This window comes from Rana temporaria, chromosome 7 (assembly GCF_905171775.1).
Source record: "Rana temporaria chromosome 7, aRanTem1.1, whole genome shotgun sequence".
Classification (NCBI taxonomy): domain Eukaryota; kingdom Metazoa; phylum Chordata; class Amphibia; order Anura; family Ranidae; genus Rana; species Rana temporaria.
In genome coordinates, this window is record NC_053495.1 from 40,887,198 (window position 1) to 40,907,426 (window position 20,229).

The 20,229-nt window shown below is 41.3% G+C and overlaps 1 protein-coding gene across 3 annotated transcripts in view; it reads right to left on the reverse strand.

Moving 5' to 3' along the window:
• The window catches only part of CACNA2D3 (calcium voltage-gated channel auxiliary subunit alpha2delta 3), a 1,177,822-nt gene that overhangs the window by 331,806 nt on the left and 825,787 nt on the right, over window positions 1–20,229 (reverse strand). For all 3 annotated transcript variants that reach the window (XM_040359261.1, XM_040359262.1, XM_040359264.1), the window contains 3 exons: window positions 7,042–7,113; window positions 6,879–6,940; window positions 3,739–3,806 (listed from right to left, as the gene is read on the reverse strand). In XM_040359261.1, the coding sequence (XP_040215195.1) occupies window positions 3,739–3,806; window positions 6,879–6,940; window positions 7,042–7,113 (202 nt within the window). The remainder of the gene's footprint in view (window positions 1–3,738; window positions 3,807–6,878; window positions 6,941–7,041; window positions 7,114–20,229) is intronic.

Below are 20,229 nucleotides of genomic sequence, written 5' to 3' on the forward strand. Positions count from 1 at the left end.
AGAGCGGAGATCAGTGTCATTGTCACTAGGCAGAGCGGGGAGATGCTTGTTTACTTTAGCATCTCCCCGCTCTATCTCTTTGTGAGACAATCGCGGGTATCCCCGCGGCGTTCGACCCGCGGTCGGGTTCACGGAGCTCGCAGCGCATGTACAATGGTGCTTCCTTAAAGGGGACGTATATATACGTCCTTCTGCCCAGGAGTGCCATTGTGTCGACGTAAATGTGCGTGCGTCGGTTGGGAAGCGGTTAAGTAGTGGATATGTATGGACTATTTTTTATTTTTTAAAGTAAGAATATTGTTTAGTGTCACTTTAGGTACCCATAATCAGAGGACTGTTTTCCCATGATGGCTAACATTCCTGCAGAAACTGACACAATCTCACAGTTTGAGTTATGAACAATCACTGTACTGGAAATAAGGATATCATCACCAGACATGATAAAACTTTAATTGTAGCTACAGGGGAATTAAAAATCTGATTTTGTTCTAATTTTTCCCTATAACCTCTATCTCTCTCTTTAAAAAAAAAAAATTGTTAAACATTGCAGAGACAGAATTCAGGAGTGATTCGAAACAGAGAAGACAGACTTTTGTTGTCTTATTGTTGGCAGATGTTTCCATGGCATTCCTATAAAGATATATATACCAAGTTCTGGGGAGCACTTGACAAATTTCTTACAGGCGAAGAATTCACTAAACAATATGCTGAAACTAATCTGACAGCTGTTAAGACCCACAAATGAGACAATGCAATGTGTTCTAAAAGAAAGGGTAAAATACAATTTCAAACATTTGGGTTAGAATAAACTTCATGCTTCAGGTGTCTTAACAAAGACATCAAATGTGGTTTATGAATTCAAGCATCTCCTCCCCACATCCTACTTTTAGATGCCTGATTTTTTTTTTTCCTTTTATTAATGTAGAAATGGTTTTGCAAATCCTGGGAGCCTTCAGATCTGTGACATCTGCTTTTATGCCCCTCTCATCCTACAATTCAAATCGTGTGTAGTTGGCAAAGACAGGTTCCAGAGTTCTCCTTTAGAAGACCTATTTTACATTGCTTCAGTTCATGGTCCTTCAGCTGGGGCACTATCTTATTGAAATAAGGTACCGTATTTATCGGCGTATACCGCGCACTATTTTGCCTTGAAAATCAGGGCAAAATCGTGGGTGCGCGATATACGCCGATACCCGCTTTCCCGTGCCGAGTTTGAATACTGCGACGACATATACCGAGCGCAGTACACTCGTGTATAGTCGGGCAGTCTCGGCTACACTCGTGCTCACGTCCTGTACGTCCAGGACGTCAGCGCGAGCATTGCCGACTATATGCGAGTGTACTGCGCTCGGTATATGCCAGCGCAGTATTCAAACTCGGCGCGGGAAAGCGGGAAACGAGCGAGGAGGACGCCGCAGAAGGACGCCGGACCCGACGAAGGACACCCATAGCCGCAGACGGACGCCGGACCCGACGAGGCGCAAGACACCAAATTGTAAGTACAAAAATCTTTTTTTCACAGGAATTTCGGGGCAACTTTAGGGGTGCGCGCTATACGCGGGAGCACGCTATACCCCAATAAATACGGTATATTGATATTCCCCCTTTTTTTGGGGGGGTTGTCTATGGGGAGTAGTGGATCCCTAGAAACTACCACAACAAATCTCCTTATTCATTTAATTCTAGAATTTCTTCATGCATCCAAACTCCTGACGAGTGGCAGGCGGCCATGAAACACGTAAACATCCTCGGATGCCTTATATAAGCTCATTTCATCATATATCAAATTATACACATGTTGATCATGTATTTATTATGTATTTATTCTCTGTCGATGTATTTATTATCATGTTTGCATGTCATTAATTTTGTTCCCTAACCAATCATGTGTTATGTGTTATGTGTCTCATAAATGTATTTTGGTTACTGGTTTAACAATATTGTATCATGCCATTTGTTAGGGAACCATGACATCTCAATTATTCCATTTATTTCATTCATACACCTTTATACCTCATATCAAGTCCCAACTCCACTATTTCCCTATTCTTGCATAATATTTAGGGATGGAGATATTCTGGTATGATTTTAGGCTGGGATGAGTCTCATTCATTTTTTCCCCTTATTGAAATACTACTTGTGACAGACTCACCTGGGACAGAGGCTTTTGGAGGGGACTGAATGCTAGCCTCTTGCCTTGCGATCATGGGCCCTGGCATTTGGGGGAACGGTGCTCTTTGTGAGCTGTATGCCTGGGGACCCTGTATATGCCATTAGAGTGACTGATTCATACTGTTGGAACATATAGTGTAAGGAGATGCTAATGCCATCCCCTCCAGCCATCTTTTTGTTCTATGTGCTTATTGACCCTGCTATTGTGTAAAGAGGTCCTGTGTTTACACTTATGATAATGTGTATTGTATAGCAGGTGAGCGAGGAGACATGACGTCTACCATGAAAGGTCATATCTCGGAGTCACCTAGTCTAGGTAAATTATTAGTTAATTAGCTCATGTTAATTTATTTTCTGGTTACCTCCTCTTTAACTGTATATGAGGTTGTATTCTTGGTTCTAATAAACACTCCATGTCTCGTCTCGTTGTGTGCTTGTGAGCAGCTGGAATATCTGATATCTGTATCCAGACTGATAGGAAGCGGTATATGACAGAAGCACTCAAGCGTGGTGTGGGACGTTACGTTACACTACTGCATGTGGATCAATATGTAATTTACACTACAACAGACTGCATTAATTTCAAGAGGCAATAATTATATGATTCCACGAGAGTAATGCATCAATTCTGGCTGTACTTCTAATAGAATACTGAGTCATTGGTAGATAGTGAGCTAAACTGGGAAGAAATAGAATGGCTGAGTGGAGGGATTAAACTCTTACTGAGGACTGGTCAGCTGTCATGTTGTGGTAAATGGTTTCCCAGAAGCTGCTCAGGTTTGAGGAATGGTTTTTATTAGAAAAGGTATGATTCTACATGTTCTAAAATGTACTCCAGGAAATGAGATCTTCATCTACAGTATGTGTGTTCCAGGATCTAAATATTAACCACAGTAGTTGTAATGTTGCAATTTTAGTTAACTGCCCTGGGCTATTCATACAAAATTGTCTATCTATGACCATGGCTAAAATAATCACTCAACACCCAGGCATAAAACTGTTGGGAGCATATGTATAAAGCATCTGACAGTCACCAAACATTCACTGCCAGTGAATCTTCAATTTGCATGTGTCTGGTGAAAGTCACATTCTCTGCTTTATAAATGTACCTATTAAGGCCCATACACACGATATGATTTTTTGACAACAACGGTCCGGTGGGCGTGTTTGATCAGAGAGTTTGATAGACGCCGATTGTATGGCATGGGAGCACGCCCGCCAGCTAACCCCCTTGGGAGAGAGATTCCCAAAGGGGGTTAGCTCTTGTGGGGAGGAGCCGCAAGAGCCACTGTGGGACCCCAGAAGAGGACGATCGGGGCCACTCTGTGCAAAACGAACTGCACAGTGGAGGTAAGTATGATATGTTTTTTTTTTTTTTTAATAATCTGCAACCCCTTTAAGTATTTAGGTAAGTGCCTGTCAGTCAGGGTGGTGGGGGAAAAATAATTAAAAGTGAAGTTGGTTTTTACGCATTAAATATATAAAGACAAATATGAGATGCTTGCAGCTCTAATAAAAAGGATCCATGACAAAAGCAATTTAAAATATGAATAAAAATAATCTCACCATCCTCTATAGATACATTTCCCCTGAAGAAATATTTGCCATGCCCTCTTGACAGAACGACTCCTAGGCTGAAAAATAAAACAGGTTGTGCAAAATAGGATACGTGTTTGTCTTGTTTCTACTAAGTTACGTATTGTATTTCTGCTTAGCTGATAAGGTTCATTTTTAATTTGGTGCAAGAAAAAAAAAGTAAAAAAATGACTACATTATGTAAATATATTATACATATGAATACTAAGTTATCTCTGGTGCAAGAAGATCTTGCACCACTAAACTTAATGACCAATGCGAACTGCGGTCCCTACCCAAAAATGGTCAAGGGGCCGCCTATAATCAAAATTGGTGGGAGATAACACTTCCTCACACACCCTACTGTGACAGCGGGGCTCATCAAACTCTCTGTCAGTGACAACCAGTTGGGGAAAAACTCATTCCCTCTTCTCCTTGCTGTTTAAAACATGTTGGAAAAAGTTAGAAAAAAGTTTTGTGTACTAATAAGAATCCCCCGTTGGAAAGTCATACATGGCCCAATCTTTGCAAGCACTTTCTGATTCAAGGATTTTGCATGAAGTGGTTGTAAACCTCAAACATGAGATATGAACAAAGCACATTCCTTTATAGTGTGTACTTGTCTCTATTAAAAGCATTAAGTGCTATTTCTGTCTGCTGCTTCGTTCCTTTGCTATCTGCATGAATCACTTTTTACAATTTCTCTGACACCAAGAGAAAAATGGTGACAAGGGAGGGATCTCCAGCTGGTTTACGGCTGTCAGCTCTGTTTCTGTAAGTTGTGTGAAGGGGCGTGTCTCTTCCCTCCAATCAACTCTCTAATGCCTCGTTTCCACTGAGCAGATCAGTTTGGTACGGTTCGGTACGGTACGCTATTTTGGGTGTTACCATCATGAAAGCGGCCCATACAACCAAACCATACCGCACCATTCTGGGTCCTGCTTCAGATGTGGGGCCATAGAAAAAGGTACGGTTAAGTTAGGGCGGAGCTACAATACATTCCACTGATTGGCGGAAACGCTAGGCATTTTTCTAAACCTTGTATGGTCCCTGACGATCCGACTTGCAGTGGAAACGCTCACCAGAATAGACCAGACCATTCTAACCGTTCCAAACTGTACCAACCCAAACCATTCCACTCAGTGGAAACAAGGCAAGAGTTCTCCTCCCTGAGCTCTGCAGAGTGAATCTTCAGCTCTCCGCCCCCTTTTTTCTGAACTCTCAGACAAGAATATAAATTCTGGACTTTGAACAGATGTAGAGAAGAGAAGACTGCAGATAGACAGATACAACTTATGTAGAATGATTTGTTTAATCTCTGTGTATCACCTGAGGATAGTCCCTTCACTAGGTATAGTGAAGCCACTTTAACCACTTAACAACCGCACGCCGTAAATTAACGGCATGGGCTTTGTGTGGTGATATCAGAATGATGCCTGCAGATATTTCCGGTTTCTGCCTGCGATTCTGCACACCATAGGAATGATCATAGCGGCTGTTCCGCCACTTGATCATTCTTACAGGCAGCGAAAGGGGACATCCCCCCATACCACCGCCCTCCGGTGCTTCTACCGACTCACCTGTGCGATCGGTGAGTCGGTGACAGGATCCGCCGGCCCCGGTTCTTGACCATAGAGATTTCCGGGAGACCAGATGGTCGCCGGAGTCTCTATGATCGTGGGAGGCCGGGCGCAATGTTATGATATCACGCCCAGCCTCTGCATTAAAAAAAAACAGTGCCGCCTCGGCTGGGAAGCCAGGATCGTTATTTTTCTTAATTTTAGGCTTCCCAGCCTAGAGGTGAGATGTGGGGTCTTATTGACCCCATATCTCACTGTAAAGAGAACCTTTCATGTCATATTCCTATAACAAGGGATATTTACATTGCTTGTAATAGGAATAAAACTGATACATTTTTTTTTAAGTGTCAAAATAAATAAATTCTAATAAAATGAACAATATATTTTTTTTAAATTGCCCCTGTCCCTGTGTGCTCGCACATAGAAGCAAACGCATATGTAAACCCACCCACATATGAAAATGGTGTTGAAACCACACATGTGAGGTGTCGCCGCGAACGTTAGAGTGAGAGCAATAAGTGTAGCCCTAGACCTCCTCTGTAACTCAAAAAATGGAACCAGTAAAAAATGTTAAAGCGTCACATATGGGGATTTTTAAGTACTGAAGTTTGGCTCCATTCCACGAGCGTGTGCAATTTTGAAGCGTGACATGTTAGGTATCTATTTACTCGGTGTAACTTCATCTTTCACATTATGCAAAAAATTGGGCTAACTTTACTGTTATTTTTTTTTTAAAGCATGAAACTTTTTTTCCAAAAAAAAAAAAAGCGTTTGAAGAACTGCTGCGCAAATACCGTGCGAGATAAAAAGTTACAATGAACGCAATTGTATTCTCTAGGGTCTCTGCTAAAAAAACATATATAATGTTTAGGGGTTCTATGTAATTTTCTAGCAAAAAAATAATGTTGTTTACATGTACTGTAGGAGCGAGTTGTCAGAATTGGCCTGGTTGTCACATGGTTAAATAATAAACCCAGCTATACAATAGTAGAGTTTTTTTTTTTATAATATTTGTCCACTAATCATTATCGGGTCAAATTGACATTCGTTTTCGACCACAGTGACTAGGAAATTTGAAGGAGCAGTATGGAAATTACTTCTAGAATGATCAGATGTTTTCATTCATAAAATTGCATTCATTTTAAAATAGGATACTGAAAGGAAACAACATTTTAAAGTCATTTTGTATGACATTCCTTAGTGTTTAGCATATATTGGAAGCATGGTAGCTAAAAGATGATATAGTGCAGTAACAACAGACTATTTTCCTGACTATACACCACGGGGTTAATAAATAAAAACTGAAGAAGCAAACACAAATTACAATTGCTACCCACAGCAAGTTATCATGTTGTGCCTTATATTTAATAGAAATATTAACCACATTTTCTGACGGGTTGTTATATGCAGTTTCACTTTTGTGCTAGTTTTCTTCGGTTTTTATTAATCAGTCCCTGTAATTTGCAGGTGTCTCACCCCACCCAAACTTCTTTCATTGTGAATATTTAAAACAGAGTCACAAAAATATAAGTATTTGCAGAAGTGGTATACCTAAATGGGGTCCCCTTGATGTCAGTGTAGTAGTAGTCATTGGTCATCACCAATACTCGTTTCTTCAAATACAAAAAAAAAAAAAACACACAAAGAAAGTGACTTTTAGAAGTTTATCCCTATTTAGAGAAAAAAAAAACATTACAAAAAGTTAAAATCTCACCCCTTTATCCACAGTCTTCTTGACCTCCATAGAAAACTTTCCAGTCTTTCTGTTCACCATGGCATTCCTCAGCTTCAAACATCAGAAGAAAAAATAGTAAATAGAGAGAAGCTGAATGTGATTTCTTTCAAATAACTGCATATAAGAACATTAATCTCTTGATGCCCATGTAACGCATATGTGTGGTGGGGAAGAGGGTGGTCTTTAATGTCCACAAGCCATACCTATATGGGTTGCAGAGCTTGCTGTGCTGAGAGCATGCTTACTGTGCCAAGCTAGAAAGACAGCTCTTAGTTCGTACTAATGATCGGGAGTTGGCTGGGCTGTTTTTTAAAGCAAATTTCGCATTTTATTATATTAAAGTTGTTCATCTAATTACTATACTATGGAGCCTTTGCTCTGTTTTTGTCTTTAGTTTTTTAACCCTGGAGTTCCCACTCCTCTGCCTTTAATTTGGCTGCATGATGATACCTCCTCAACTGTAGTAGTAGGTGATGATTTTCTAATAACTAGTTATATATAAATACAGAATATATATATATATATATATATATATATATATATATATATATATATATATATATATATATACATATCTATATCTATATAGATATATATATATATATAGATATATATATAGCTATCTATCTATATCTATCTATCTATCTATCTATCTATCTATCTATCTATCTATCTAGATAGATATAGATAGATAGATAGATAGATAGATAGATAGATATATCTCTATATATATATATATATATATATATATATATATATATATATATATATATATATATATATATATATCTATATATATATATATATCTCTATATATATATATATATATATATATATATATATATATATATATATAGAGAGAGAGAGAGAGAGAGAGAGAGAGAGAGAGAGAGAGAGAGAGAGATACACTGTATCTCACAAAAGTGAGTACACCCCTCACATTTTTAAAAATATTTTATTCTATCTTTTCATGTGACAACACTGAAGAAATGACACGTTGCTACAATGTAAAGTAGTGAGTGTACAGCTTGTATAACGGTGTAAATTTGCTGTGCCCTCAAAAAAACTCAACACACAGCCATTAATGTCTAGCTGCTGGCAACAGAAGTGAGTAAGCCCCTAAGAGAAAATGTCAAACTTGGGCCCAATTAGCCATTTTCCCTCCCCAGTGTCTTGTGACTCATTAGTGTTACAAAGTCTTAGGCACATTTTTTATTATTTTCACAGTTGTTTAAAAACTGTTTATAGATGTAATGCAACTTGTCAGGAAAGGCTCTGCCATAGTGCAAATGTGGTTCCGAGGCGCACATGTATGCGCATGTGCCGGCCTGAGAACGGGCCAAACAGGTGTGACCTAGAACGGGCCAGGCAGGCGTGCACAGATGTGTGTTTTTGCGAATGCGTCACTAATACTGTTAGTATTTAAAATGGAGCTTCTGCACTGGCCAATTGCTGTTTGGTCTACAGCTTTCTGTGAGTGTGTTCCTGATTTCTGTATTTGACTTCTGATCTTGATCTGGCTTGCTCCTGACTATGCCTTTCTGCTACCTGCCCTAACCCCTGGCTTGTCCCAGAATTCTGCCTCTGTCTGCTGCTCCGTTGCTGACATTGCTTGTGACCTGACTATTCTGCTTTCTATGCCTGATCTGTCCACCCGTTATCGACCTGGCTCACCTGACCCTGCATCCAGCTCCTCCAACCTGCAACAGCTCCTTCAGTCCAGCTCATTTTCAGGCTCCTGTTTCCTGCTGTGCATCCATAGTCTGTCACCAGCCAAGCCCGGAGCAAATATGCCTGCATCCAGCTGTCCTGCTGTCCCATCTGCCTGCAGCCTCATCTTCCTGTTATTACTAGCTGCTCCTAGCTACCTTCTAGTGAATTATTGGCTGCCATCAGCACAGACTACTGGACTGATCATAAGCGCTCTTACCTCGCCGTGGTCTAGTGGTTACTGTCTCACCATCAGTGGCCCCCGAGCCGAAGCTGTATGAGAGGCCTTCCTTTGCACATCAGGCTCACCAACCAGGTACGTGACAGCAATATGCTTACACTCGAGTTTACATTATTTATAAAACATCTATTGATGAAATACAAGGACATTTTGGTATCTTTGTTCCTGACCTCCTTATACTTTGGTGGCCTAGGTGCAGGGCCACATGTGCTTTCTATGTAAATATTTGTGTTATACTTCTAAAAGTTCTTAAAATGCAAAAAAAAAAGAACTTTGTTGCAGTTGGCGGCCATCCAAACAAGAGATATAATTAGTACACAATAGTCTATTCAAACAGTAAACATGGCAACATGGCTCCAGAGGGTCTATAAAAGACACAGGACCCTGCAGCCAAAATTCTAAGTGGTAACCTCCATTTAAACTGCGTCTGCAACATGCTGAATTAACCTACACTATAAAGGTTTTTCCCATTCACAAATGAGATCAATGATTGTTTATTAGCTATTCTTTGCTGCTCTATTATGAGACCTGTGCATTCCCTCACACCTATAATTTTTGAGTTTCATAATATTTTATGTGCCAGTTCTTAATTATGGACGCCAGCACCATCATTAAAACAGCATGGGAAGCTTTTTGAAATGATCAGTTAAAGACACATTGTTTGATGCAATTTTCTAGTACAAAGGCCTTTGCTGAGAAAAGGTAATAAAGCCTGTATGTGAGAGGTAGGACTGGGGTCTTGGCAGAGAAAAATAAAATGCAAAGCTATAGAGAGTGGGGGGAGGGGGGGGGGGGACACGTATTTCTTGCCGATAGATCTGAGTCTGCATTAAAATGACAAATCATTCTTTTCAATTTTGACCACCTATGGGAAGCAGTATGCTCAAATTATTAACACTGGCAAATATAGCTAAGATTTGTTTCTATTCAATAACTGTATGACTTCTAACCACCCAAGCCTAGCCAAAAAAGGGGTTTCTACTTTACCTATAGACCTTCATTGACTTGATGTGATAAATATACCAGAAACACTGAGAAGTGACACTTGTGGGTACATTTCTATAACTTACTATGCATCTGGATTATAGGAAGTAAATACTACATGTATCACCTTACTCAAGATGTCTGTGGTAGAAATACTAGGGTGTTTTTCAAAGTGATTTTGCAACAAAATTAATATGGAGACATGGATAGATGGGGTAAGTTTGCTTTGAATAAAAAAAATGCATTAAATAGCATTTTCAGTGTGTGGTGCACTTTATCTCACTTTATCGCCACTTTTAGGGTATATTCAGACAAGTGTCTAAATCTCCCTTTTCCGTCTGAAGCCCAATCCGCTTTCAGATCACGCCTCAGAGGCTACTGACAGGCAGTGGGGAAGCAATGTGATCTATTTTAATCACATTTTTTTCCAAAAACAAGTCGCAGCTGCCTGCATTGCACACAGTTGCGGTGCTTCCCTATTTGCTTCAGCATGTAACATCTGGGAGGTGGGCTGCCCACCAATCGCTACATGTCCGATTAACTTAGCTGTGGGCACAAAGCAAGGCATCATGACAGCAGCATGAAAACACCCCCATTTGCTGCTTATGACAGCTTAAAAGGGGGGCAGTTGGCAGGCAGCAAAAACGCAGCTCAACCTTGTATTTTTGTCACGCCCTCCCAAGCACACATCTAAATGAAGCTTAAAGGGGTTGTAAAGACAAAAATATTTTCCTCTTAAATTAAAGTCTGACAGTAGCTGATAAAGTAAAAAGTAATGTTTTGCATTATAACTAGTTTGATACCTGTTGAAATCGAGCCGTTTTATTCACCTCCGTCACTCCTGAATTATTATTCTCACTGACTTCCTGGTTTGCGGTGCGCATTAATTCTTGCTACATCACGGCCTAATGGGAACTACAGTTCCCATTAGGCTTAGCCTCCATGCCTGTGAGGGATAAGAGAGCATCTTCACGCAGGGCTGTAGTCATAGGGAGGGGGTGAGCACATTCTGCTTTCCACCATGCAAAATGGCTCAGATGCTGGTGGAAAGCAAGAAGAGTAGAGACAGGAAATGGCATTTTCAAACCTAGTTTACTGTATTTTGGAGGTCAAAAGGAAAAACGAGGTAAGTGATATTTAAATGCTCTAGCCTACAGCAATCAATTGATCTAATAAAAAACAAACCTTTAGTGTTCCTTTAAGGAACTTGACACTATCTATATCAGAAAGGACTAACCATGCTTCTTGTACAGTTTACATTTTCCACATGGAACCAAACCGAGCCAATCAACCAAAGAAACAGATAAGCAGATCTAGCCATATCTCTGTATACACAGGAATGGCAGTGGTACCCATGCTACAAAACAGTACTCTTGAATGGGGACATATAGGGGTTGATTTACTAAAGGAAAAAAGACTGTGGGGTAGATTCAGATAGATTAGCGGATCTTTAGATCCGCGTAATCTATCTGATTTACGATCCGCCGGCGCAAGTTTTAGAGGCTAGTGCTGTATTCAGAAAGCACTTACCTCAACACTTGCGGTGGCGTATCGTAAATCCCCCGGCGGAATTCAAATTCCGCGGCTAGGGGGCGGCTACAATTTAAATCAGGCGCGTCCCCGCGCCGATCCAACAGCGCATGCTCCGTCCGCGATTTTTCCCAGCGTGCATTGCTCCAAATGACGTCGCTGGGACGTCATTGGTTTCGGCGTGAGCGTAACTTGCGTCCGGCCGTATTCTGAATCGATTTACGCAAACTACGTAAAAATTCAAAACTTGGCGCGGGAACGACGGCCACACTTAACATAGGATACCCCTCACATAGCAGGGGTAACTATACGCCGGAAAAAGCCGAACACAAGCGTCGTAAAAAAAAAAGTGGCAGGCGTTCGTTTCTGAATCGGCGGAACTCCTCATTTGCATATTCGTTGCGTACAAAAAACAAAACGCCACCTGGCGGCCAGCGGGAGATTGCAGCCTAAGATCCGACGGTGTAAGTCACTTACACCTGTCGGATCTTAGGGAGATCTATGGGGATCCTGATTCTATGAATCAGCCACATAGATGCGACCGTCGCAACTCAGAGATACGACTGCGTATCAGGAGATACGCCGTCGTATCTCTATCTGAATCCGGGCCTGTGTACTTTGCAAAATGCAGTTGCACTCTGTAAGTGATATTGCTCCAGAGCTTAGTAAATGAGGAGAAGCTCTGCTGATTCCATCATCCAATCATGTGCAAGCAAAAAAAAAAATTTATTTTATTTCCATGCACGTGATTGGGTATTCTTTGCAAACTAAAGCTTTACCTCATTTACTAAGCTCTGGAGCAACTGCACTTGCAGAGGGCAACTGCACTTTGCAAAGTTCACAGACTATTTGCCTTTAGTAAATCAACCTCATACAGCAGGTGTTTTTCTTTTTGTATGGTCTAAGCAAAACTTTTACTCATCGTGGCTAAAGTCTTCTCTTGCTAAGGGGGCCATAGGTGTGTGCGCAACCTATTGCATTAGCGTGTGCACCCCAAGTGTATTAAAACATGGATCGTGTTTGAAGGGCAGAGGTTGGTGTCAGTAGTAGAGTTGCCACCTCATCCCTTTAAACCTGAACCCATATGAATTACACAAGTTCTGAGTTAATGCAGATAAGGCACCAAGTGAGTTCAATTACCACCTTAATCAGCCACAGAACCCGTGTAATTAATATGTGTTTGGTTTTAAAGGGATGAGGTGGCAACCCTAGTCAGTGGGGCAGTGGTTGGTGTCAGTAAGGCAGAGGTTGGTGTCAGTAGGGCAGTGGACTTGTCAGTAGTTTTTTTAAATAATTTTTTACAGTATTCTTTTAGGAGCCCGTTGGGGGGCTTTGGTGAAATATCAGCAGGGGGAATCTGCACCGCACAGGGTGATTGGGGTGTGCCCAGGCACAGCAGGCACACCACCTGCACACCCCCTATGACAGGGACCATCTCTACTGTTTAAACCTCTGGGTCTTTCAGTATGTCCCTGATACCTCTCTGGGCTTTATTGACCCCACATCTCTCCATAAAGAGGACCTGTCACACTGATTCCTTTTACAAGGGATGTTTACATTCCTTGTAATAGGAATAAAAGTGATAATTTTTTTTTTTTTTTTAAAGTGTAAAAATAAAAAAAAATAAGTAAAATACAAATAAAAATTTTTTTTTTTTTTTCGAAACGCCCCTGTCCCCGTTATCTGAGGCCTCGTACACACGTCCGAGGAACTCGACGGGCAAAACACATCGTTTTGCTCGTCGAGTTCCTTGTGAAGCCGCCGAGGATCCATGCGAGCCGAAATTTCCCATTCAACAACGAGGAAATAGAGAACATGTTCTCTATTTCCTCGCCGAGATCCTCGTCGGCTTCCTCGGCCAAAAGTGTACACCCACCCGGGTTTCTCGGCAGAATTCAGCTCCGATCGAGTTTCTGGCTGAATTCTGCCGAGAAACTCGGTCTTGTGTACGGGGCCTCACGCGCAGAAGCGAACACGCATGCAAGTTCTGCCCACATATGTAAACGCCGTTCAAACCCCACATGTGAGGTATCGTCACGTGCGTTAGAGCGCGTGCAACAATTCTAGCACTAGACCTCCTCTCTAGCTTGAAAATAGTAACCTGTAAAAAATGTTAAAGCGTCACCTATGGAGATTTTTAAGTACCGAAGTTTGGCGCCATTCCATGAGTGTGCGCAATTTTAAAGCGTGATATGTTAGGTATCTATTTACTCGGCGTAACATCATCTTTCACATTATACAAAAAAATTGGGCTAACTTTACTGTTTTGTTATTTTTTAATTCATGAAACCGTTTTTTTTTTCAAGAAAAAGCGTTTGAAAAATGATTGCGCAAATACCGTGCGAGAAAAAAAGTTGCAATGACCGCCATTTTATTCCCTAGGGTGTCTGCTAAAAAAAATATATAATGTTTGGGGGTTCTGATTAATTTTCTAGCAAAAATGTTTTGATTTTTACATGGAGGAGAGAAGTACCAAAATAGGCCAAGTGGTTAATGCCAAAGCGCCTGAAAAACGCCCGAAAAAGGCCACGGTGTGAAAGGGGTCTTAAAGTAGTACAGGGGGCAGTAAAGTTATGTCTAACCCTTTTGGTTGCATGCATAGCAAAGTAGATGTTCAAATATCCATGTGCATGGCATTATTTAGCATTACTGAAACCAATCATTGTTTGTCAATATATACTGTATAGTCCTTTAATATTTAGATAAATAACAGATCTTTAAAAAAAACATGGTGCGTATGCCCTTATATTTTGTTTTTCTGAGTTCAAACTTCTATTACATTCAGCTTTAGGCAGGAAGGGAGTGTAATCCTGGCGCCTTTTCCATTCTGTGTGACCTAAAAACCGTGACAAAAGACAATCAGCTTAGCTATGCTTCCCTATAAACCCAAGCAAAGGGTGAAAATTCTTTTGTGCAATTTGGTAAATTCTGGCTAGAGACTTCAACAGTCAAGTTTTCCTTTACAAGTTTCCAGCCCTATGCCTGGCTGAAGGGGCGAATAATCAAGCTGAGTAGGTGGTAGTTTGCCGTGCCCATCTGGATCATAAAGAGAAACTTTCAATCCCAGAGATTTACAACTGCGTGGAGCCTGAATACAATCCAACTGTTCCTCTCTGGTCGCATTTATTGTATAATTAGGAAAATAAGGAGCATTCTTCTTGATGGTTCATTTCATATGAGAAAAAATAATGATTCCGTGGGATCAAAATTGGTAAGAGTGGTATATAAAAGAAGTCGCCCGCTCCCTGGGGTATAGAATGCTTTTAAGCCATTACTGACTTAACAACAGGGATTAGAAAATCAACTTTCAAGGGGTTTACCTCTAAAATGTGACGTTGATTTACTCATGCCTGTCGTTAGATAACTAAGGACTTGAAAGCATTCTATTGCATAGATCGAGGAAGGCTTCCTTTGCTTGGATTGTAACGACCACTTGGCTTGGATGCACCAAAATAAACAAAAGGAAAAAGAGAGATACCCCCCAGATGGGAATTTAAAGGCCAAACCACAATATAGGTATAAAAAATATATAATTTTTATTCGGACAAAGTAGACCTGTTGACATTGGCTCAGAACGCACATTGAGCACCTAAGTACATAAAAACATAAAAAACATATTCCATAGCCATATGGAATCATCAAAAAATATAATAAAGCGTGTGCCGAGTGACAAAAAGAAAAAAACATAACACAATACAATACACAACAAAAACTATAACATCAAAAACACTCTCCAAATGGTAGATAATGCCCATGTTATGTTTTTTTCTTTTTGCCACTCGGCACACGCTTTATTACATTTTTTGATGATTCCATATGGCTATGGAATATGTTTTTTATGTTTTTATGTACTTAGGTGCTCAATGTGCGTTCTGAGCCAATGTCAACAGGTTCACTTTGTCCGAATAAAAATTATATATTTTTTATACCTATATTGTGGTTTGGCCTTTAAAGTCCCATCTGGGGGGTATCCCTCTTTTTCATATATACCAGGGATGTGGCCAACATCACTACTATTGGATTTAGTAGCACCTCCTCCTATAGCCAAATAAACAAAAGAGGTGTCAGAATTAGAGTTGAGCGGACACCTGGAGGTTCGGGTTTGGGTCCGAACCCGAACTTTAAAAAAAAAGTCCGGGTTCGGGAACCCGAACTCCGAACCCCATTGTAGTCAATGGGACACAGACTTTTAGAAAAAAAATGCGCGGAGGTCCCCGCAAATTCAATAACCAGACCCTTTAGGTCTGGTATGGATATTCAGGGGAACCCCGCCGTCAATTTAAAACAAAAATGACGTGCGGTTCCCCCTAAATATCCATAACCAGACCCGTTATCCGAGCACGTTGACCTGGCCGGCCGCAGAAAAGAGGGGGGGACAGAGTGCGCCCCCCCCTCTCCTGAACCGCACCAGGCCACATGCCCTCAACATGGGGAGGATGTCCCCATGTTGATGGGGACAAGGGTCTCATCCCCACAACCCTTGCCCGGTGGTTGTGGGGGTATGCGGGCGGGAGGTTTATCAGAATCTGGAAGACCCCTTTAACAAAGGGGACCCCCAGATCCTGACCCCCCCCCCCCCGTGTGAAATGGTAATGGGGTACACTGTACCCCTACCATTTCACGAAGGAAGTGTAAAGTATTGCAAAAAAACACACACGTGAATAAAGTCCTTTATTAAAAAAAACAAAAAACTCCAGCGGTGAGAAATCCACTTGTTCCCGGCTTCCTGCGTTGTCCTGATCCTGCGACGGCTGCGGGTGATCTCCAGCGATGAGAAGATCCTGCGTCGGGTGATCTCCACTCCAGCGCTGAGAAGATCCATCCATCCAGCGCAGCAGCATCCCCGACCTCCTCTCACCGCTGGACACAGCCCAGCGAATGACGCGCTGCAGCTGTGACATTACTTATATAGAGGAGGCAGGGCCAACCGTCACGTGACCCCGCCCCCTCTGCCCTGCCTTACTCTATTTATTCGATTCAGCTTTCTCTAGGACTGAAATTTAATGCAAATACTTGATCTGGTGAGAAATGTGAGAAATGTGTAAGGGAACATTTCCCTCACTTTGTAAAGATTTCCTCTCAAGCCTTGTACACACAACCGAGGAACTCGACGGGCGAAACACATCGTTTTCCTCGTCGAGTTCCTTGTTAGGCTGTCGAGGAACTCGACAAGGCAAGTTTCGCTATTCCCGTCGAGGAAAAAGAAGACATGCTCTCTTTTTGGCTCGACGGGATCCTCGACAGTTTCCTCGTCGAAAAATGTACACACGACCGGTTTCCTCGGCAAAAAAAAATCCCAGCAAGTTTCTTGCTGGTTTTTGCAGAGAAACTCGGTCGTGTGTACGAGGCCTCACTTTCAGTTGTGCCTGCAGGACATGAACTGAAGGTAGATTTCCACAGACGCAGATTGCAAAAAATAGCTGACAGAGGTTCCAACTAGTCCTTATTCTACCGAAAATTGAATAAAACAGTTTTGAGCGTAAAGAGTTAAAACAGTTTTGAGCCTAAAAGAGGTTGCCCTTTTAGTCAAGATCTCTCCTCCTTGACTGCAGCCTAGTCCAAATCCAGAAATCTTCACTGTGTGGCCCTGCTGGGTCCTTTTCATTCTGCACATGTGCGCTGCGCTGCCATTTATTCCTACGGGGAAATCTGTTCTCTGCAGGACCAGTAGAGGGGGTAGTGGCTCTACCTACAGTATCAAGTTTAGCAGATAGACAGCCCAACAGCTTACCAAAAGAGGTTACATTTCAGGCTGACAACACTGTGAAGCAGTGGCTTAGTGTTGTCAGTCTGTGACAGGAAGGACCATATATTATTTTTATATATATATATATATATATATATATATATATATATATATATATATATATATATACACACACAATATATATATATATATATATATATACACAGATATTTTTTTCTCAGAGAATAGGTGCAGGAACTCCTCCTTTGCAAGTCACCCCTTGTCTCCACCCCCTACCCACCTCCATACACGGTTCCTTGTCTCCACCCCCTACCCCCTACCCACCTCCGAGCACTGTTCCTTGGTTCCACCCACTTACCACCTCTGAGCACCGTTCCTTGTCTCCACCCCCTACCCACCTCCCAAACCCACCCCTTTCAGAGAATACAGTAACATTTGTGGTACTAATTTGTATAGAACTTGTTAATAACAAGAAAAGACGTAAAATAGATCCCATGCAGACAGCAACAATAGACCACCCACAACAAAATACCGTCCTCCCCAGAAACAATAGACCCCCCTGCAGAAACAACAGATCTCCTCACAGCCAGCATTGATAGACCCCCAGCAACAATGGACCACTACAAAGACAATACCACCCCCTTCCTCAGCAACAATAGACCCCTTCCTCAATGGTAGATCCATCCCAGCAACAACTGCCCTCACCCAACAACATATGACCCACTCCAGCAACAATAGATCCCCTGCAAGCAACAGCATACCTCCCCAGTAACAACAGACCCCTCCCTCAACAGTAGATCCCTCCCAGAAACAAGTGACCCTCCATCAACATAAGGCCCAACCCCCAGAAACAATAAATCCCCTGCCAGCAACAACAGACAGCCCCACCTTCAAAAAATAGATCCCCTCCAGTGACAAATGATCCTCCAGCAGCCAGCATCAACAGACACTGCAGCACATCCTAGCACCTCGTTGCCATTAAATAAATGTAGTCCTGGAGGTGCCAGAACTGCGTTCTCCCGCATTCCTGCTGAAAAAAAGCCCTGTATATATATATAGATGGATATACTGTATATATATATATATATATATATATATATATATATATATATATATATATATATATATATATATATATATTGTAACATATAAAAACTGTATGCAGTGAGACATGATGCCAAACATACTGAAAAACTGATGTAGGGTTTACATACAGTACATGTTAAAGACCCCAGAAATGGCATGCCTTTAAAAATAGTATCTGTTATAATAACCTACTGTATTTGCTGGCGTATAAGACTACCTTTTACACTTAAAAAAAATGGTCAAAAAGCAGGGGTCGTCTTATACGCCGGGTCAGCAGCTTGGATGCCTTTTGGATGTGTGGTAATACTGTATGTAGCTTCGGCTACATACAGTATATACCGCTTAGCCAATCCCGGTAAACAATATATTCAAATGCATACAGAGCCTGCTCGGATTGGAGTAACAACCTCTGCCAATCCGAGCAGGCTACATACAGTAGCCTGCTCACATTGGCTTTGAGTCTGAGAGGCGTGGGCTGATGATGTTACAGCCTCTGCCAATCCAAGCAGGCTTTGTATTCATTAATAGAATACTTTGCTTGCCGTGATTGGCTCCAGCTTTAGCAAGAATGAAGAAGAATATGGCTCCAGAAGGAAGAAATATGAAGCGTTGGAAGCCTCGGAAGGGGGGTTGTCTTATACAGTGAGTACAGACAAAAAATCTTAAAAAAACTGTAAAATTAGGGGGTCGTTTTATACGCCCGGTCGCCTTATACACCGGCAAATACGGTATATAAATAATGATAAAATACAAAGTTTAACAGATGTATGCACTGAATGTACAGAAAAAGTGAATGTTTTCTCATTCTGATCCAACTTTTAAATTGTGTCTAGGGTAGACCCACATGTAAGCTTGTGTCTGTGCCACTTATCCTATTCTTATGTGTTTCTCTAAATGAACATTTGTTAAGAATTAAAATAGGAATTTTATTCATGACAAACTACAAAGATTAAAGAGGGAGATTCATCTATGTCCAATGTGATCTAGTACCAGTGGCATGCTAATGCATTCAATGCCACGTAATAACAAAAGCCTTTTTCTAAGTATTCTTTGTATATTTTCCACATCTGTAGGGTACATAGATTTTTTTTTCCAAAATGGGGACTTTAGGCTAATGCAATATTTATAATAATAATATAGGACGAATGCACACAAAAGAATCATGATATAATGTAATAACAGACTTTGTTTACCTGAAGAAAAAAAAACTCATTCTATATTTACTAGGAGTGTTTATAATAGGTCTACCTATCCTTTTCTGTTGTTCTGTTGTCTATTTATGGCTTCTAAACAACCAACCTACATCCTGATGAAAGCGGTCAGCTTGCTGCATCACAAGGTGTCAATAAAACTATGTATATCTAGCCAGATTGCTATTAGCCATCATTAAAGCTTCATAGCATCCTGATGAGTATCACATGGCACTCCAATAAGTACGGAGACCTTTCATACATTATACCTATATCCTAAAATCTGAAGCAACCGAGATGTCCTGAATGTTGCATTCTTATGCTGGAAGCACTTGGCAGTACCATCTAGGCTATAGCCACAAATGGAATCCAAAGCTAGGTCTGGTCCAAGCTGTGACACCCCTTGGGTTACTGACCTAGTCTCCAATAACCACTGCTGTGCCCAACCCACATATGTTGCAGTGCACCACAATGCATGGTAACACACTGCACTGCATTGTGGTGTGCAACATTGCTAAGAGAAGTGCAAACATATATTTAGTGAGTTGAAAAGCCAATTTAAATAAATGGGCTGTTTTAACACAATGCTTGTTTTTGTGTGGCATTATGCACATTAACGCATTTGTGTGTTAATACACCTCAAAGATGTCAGTGGGCACTTATAGGGACAAGTCAGTGATGTCATCACGCCCGGCGCCGCATTCCAGCCCTCACCATCG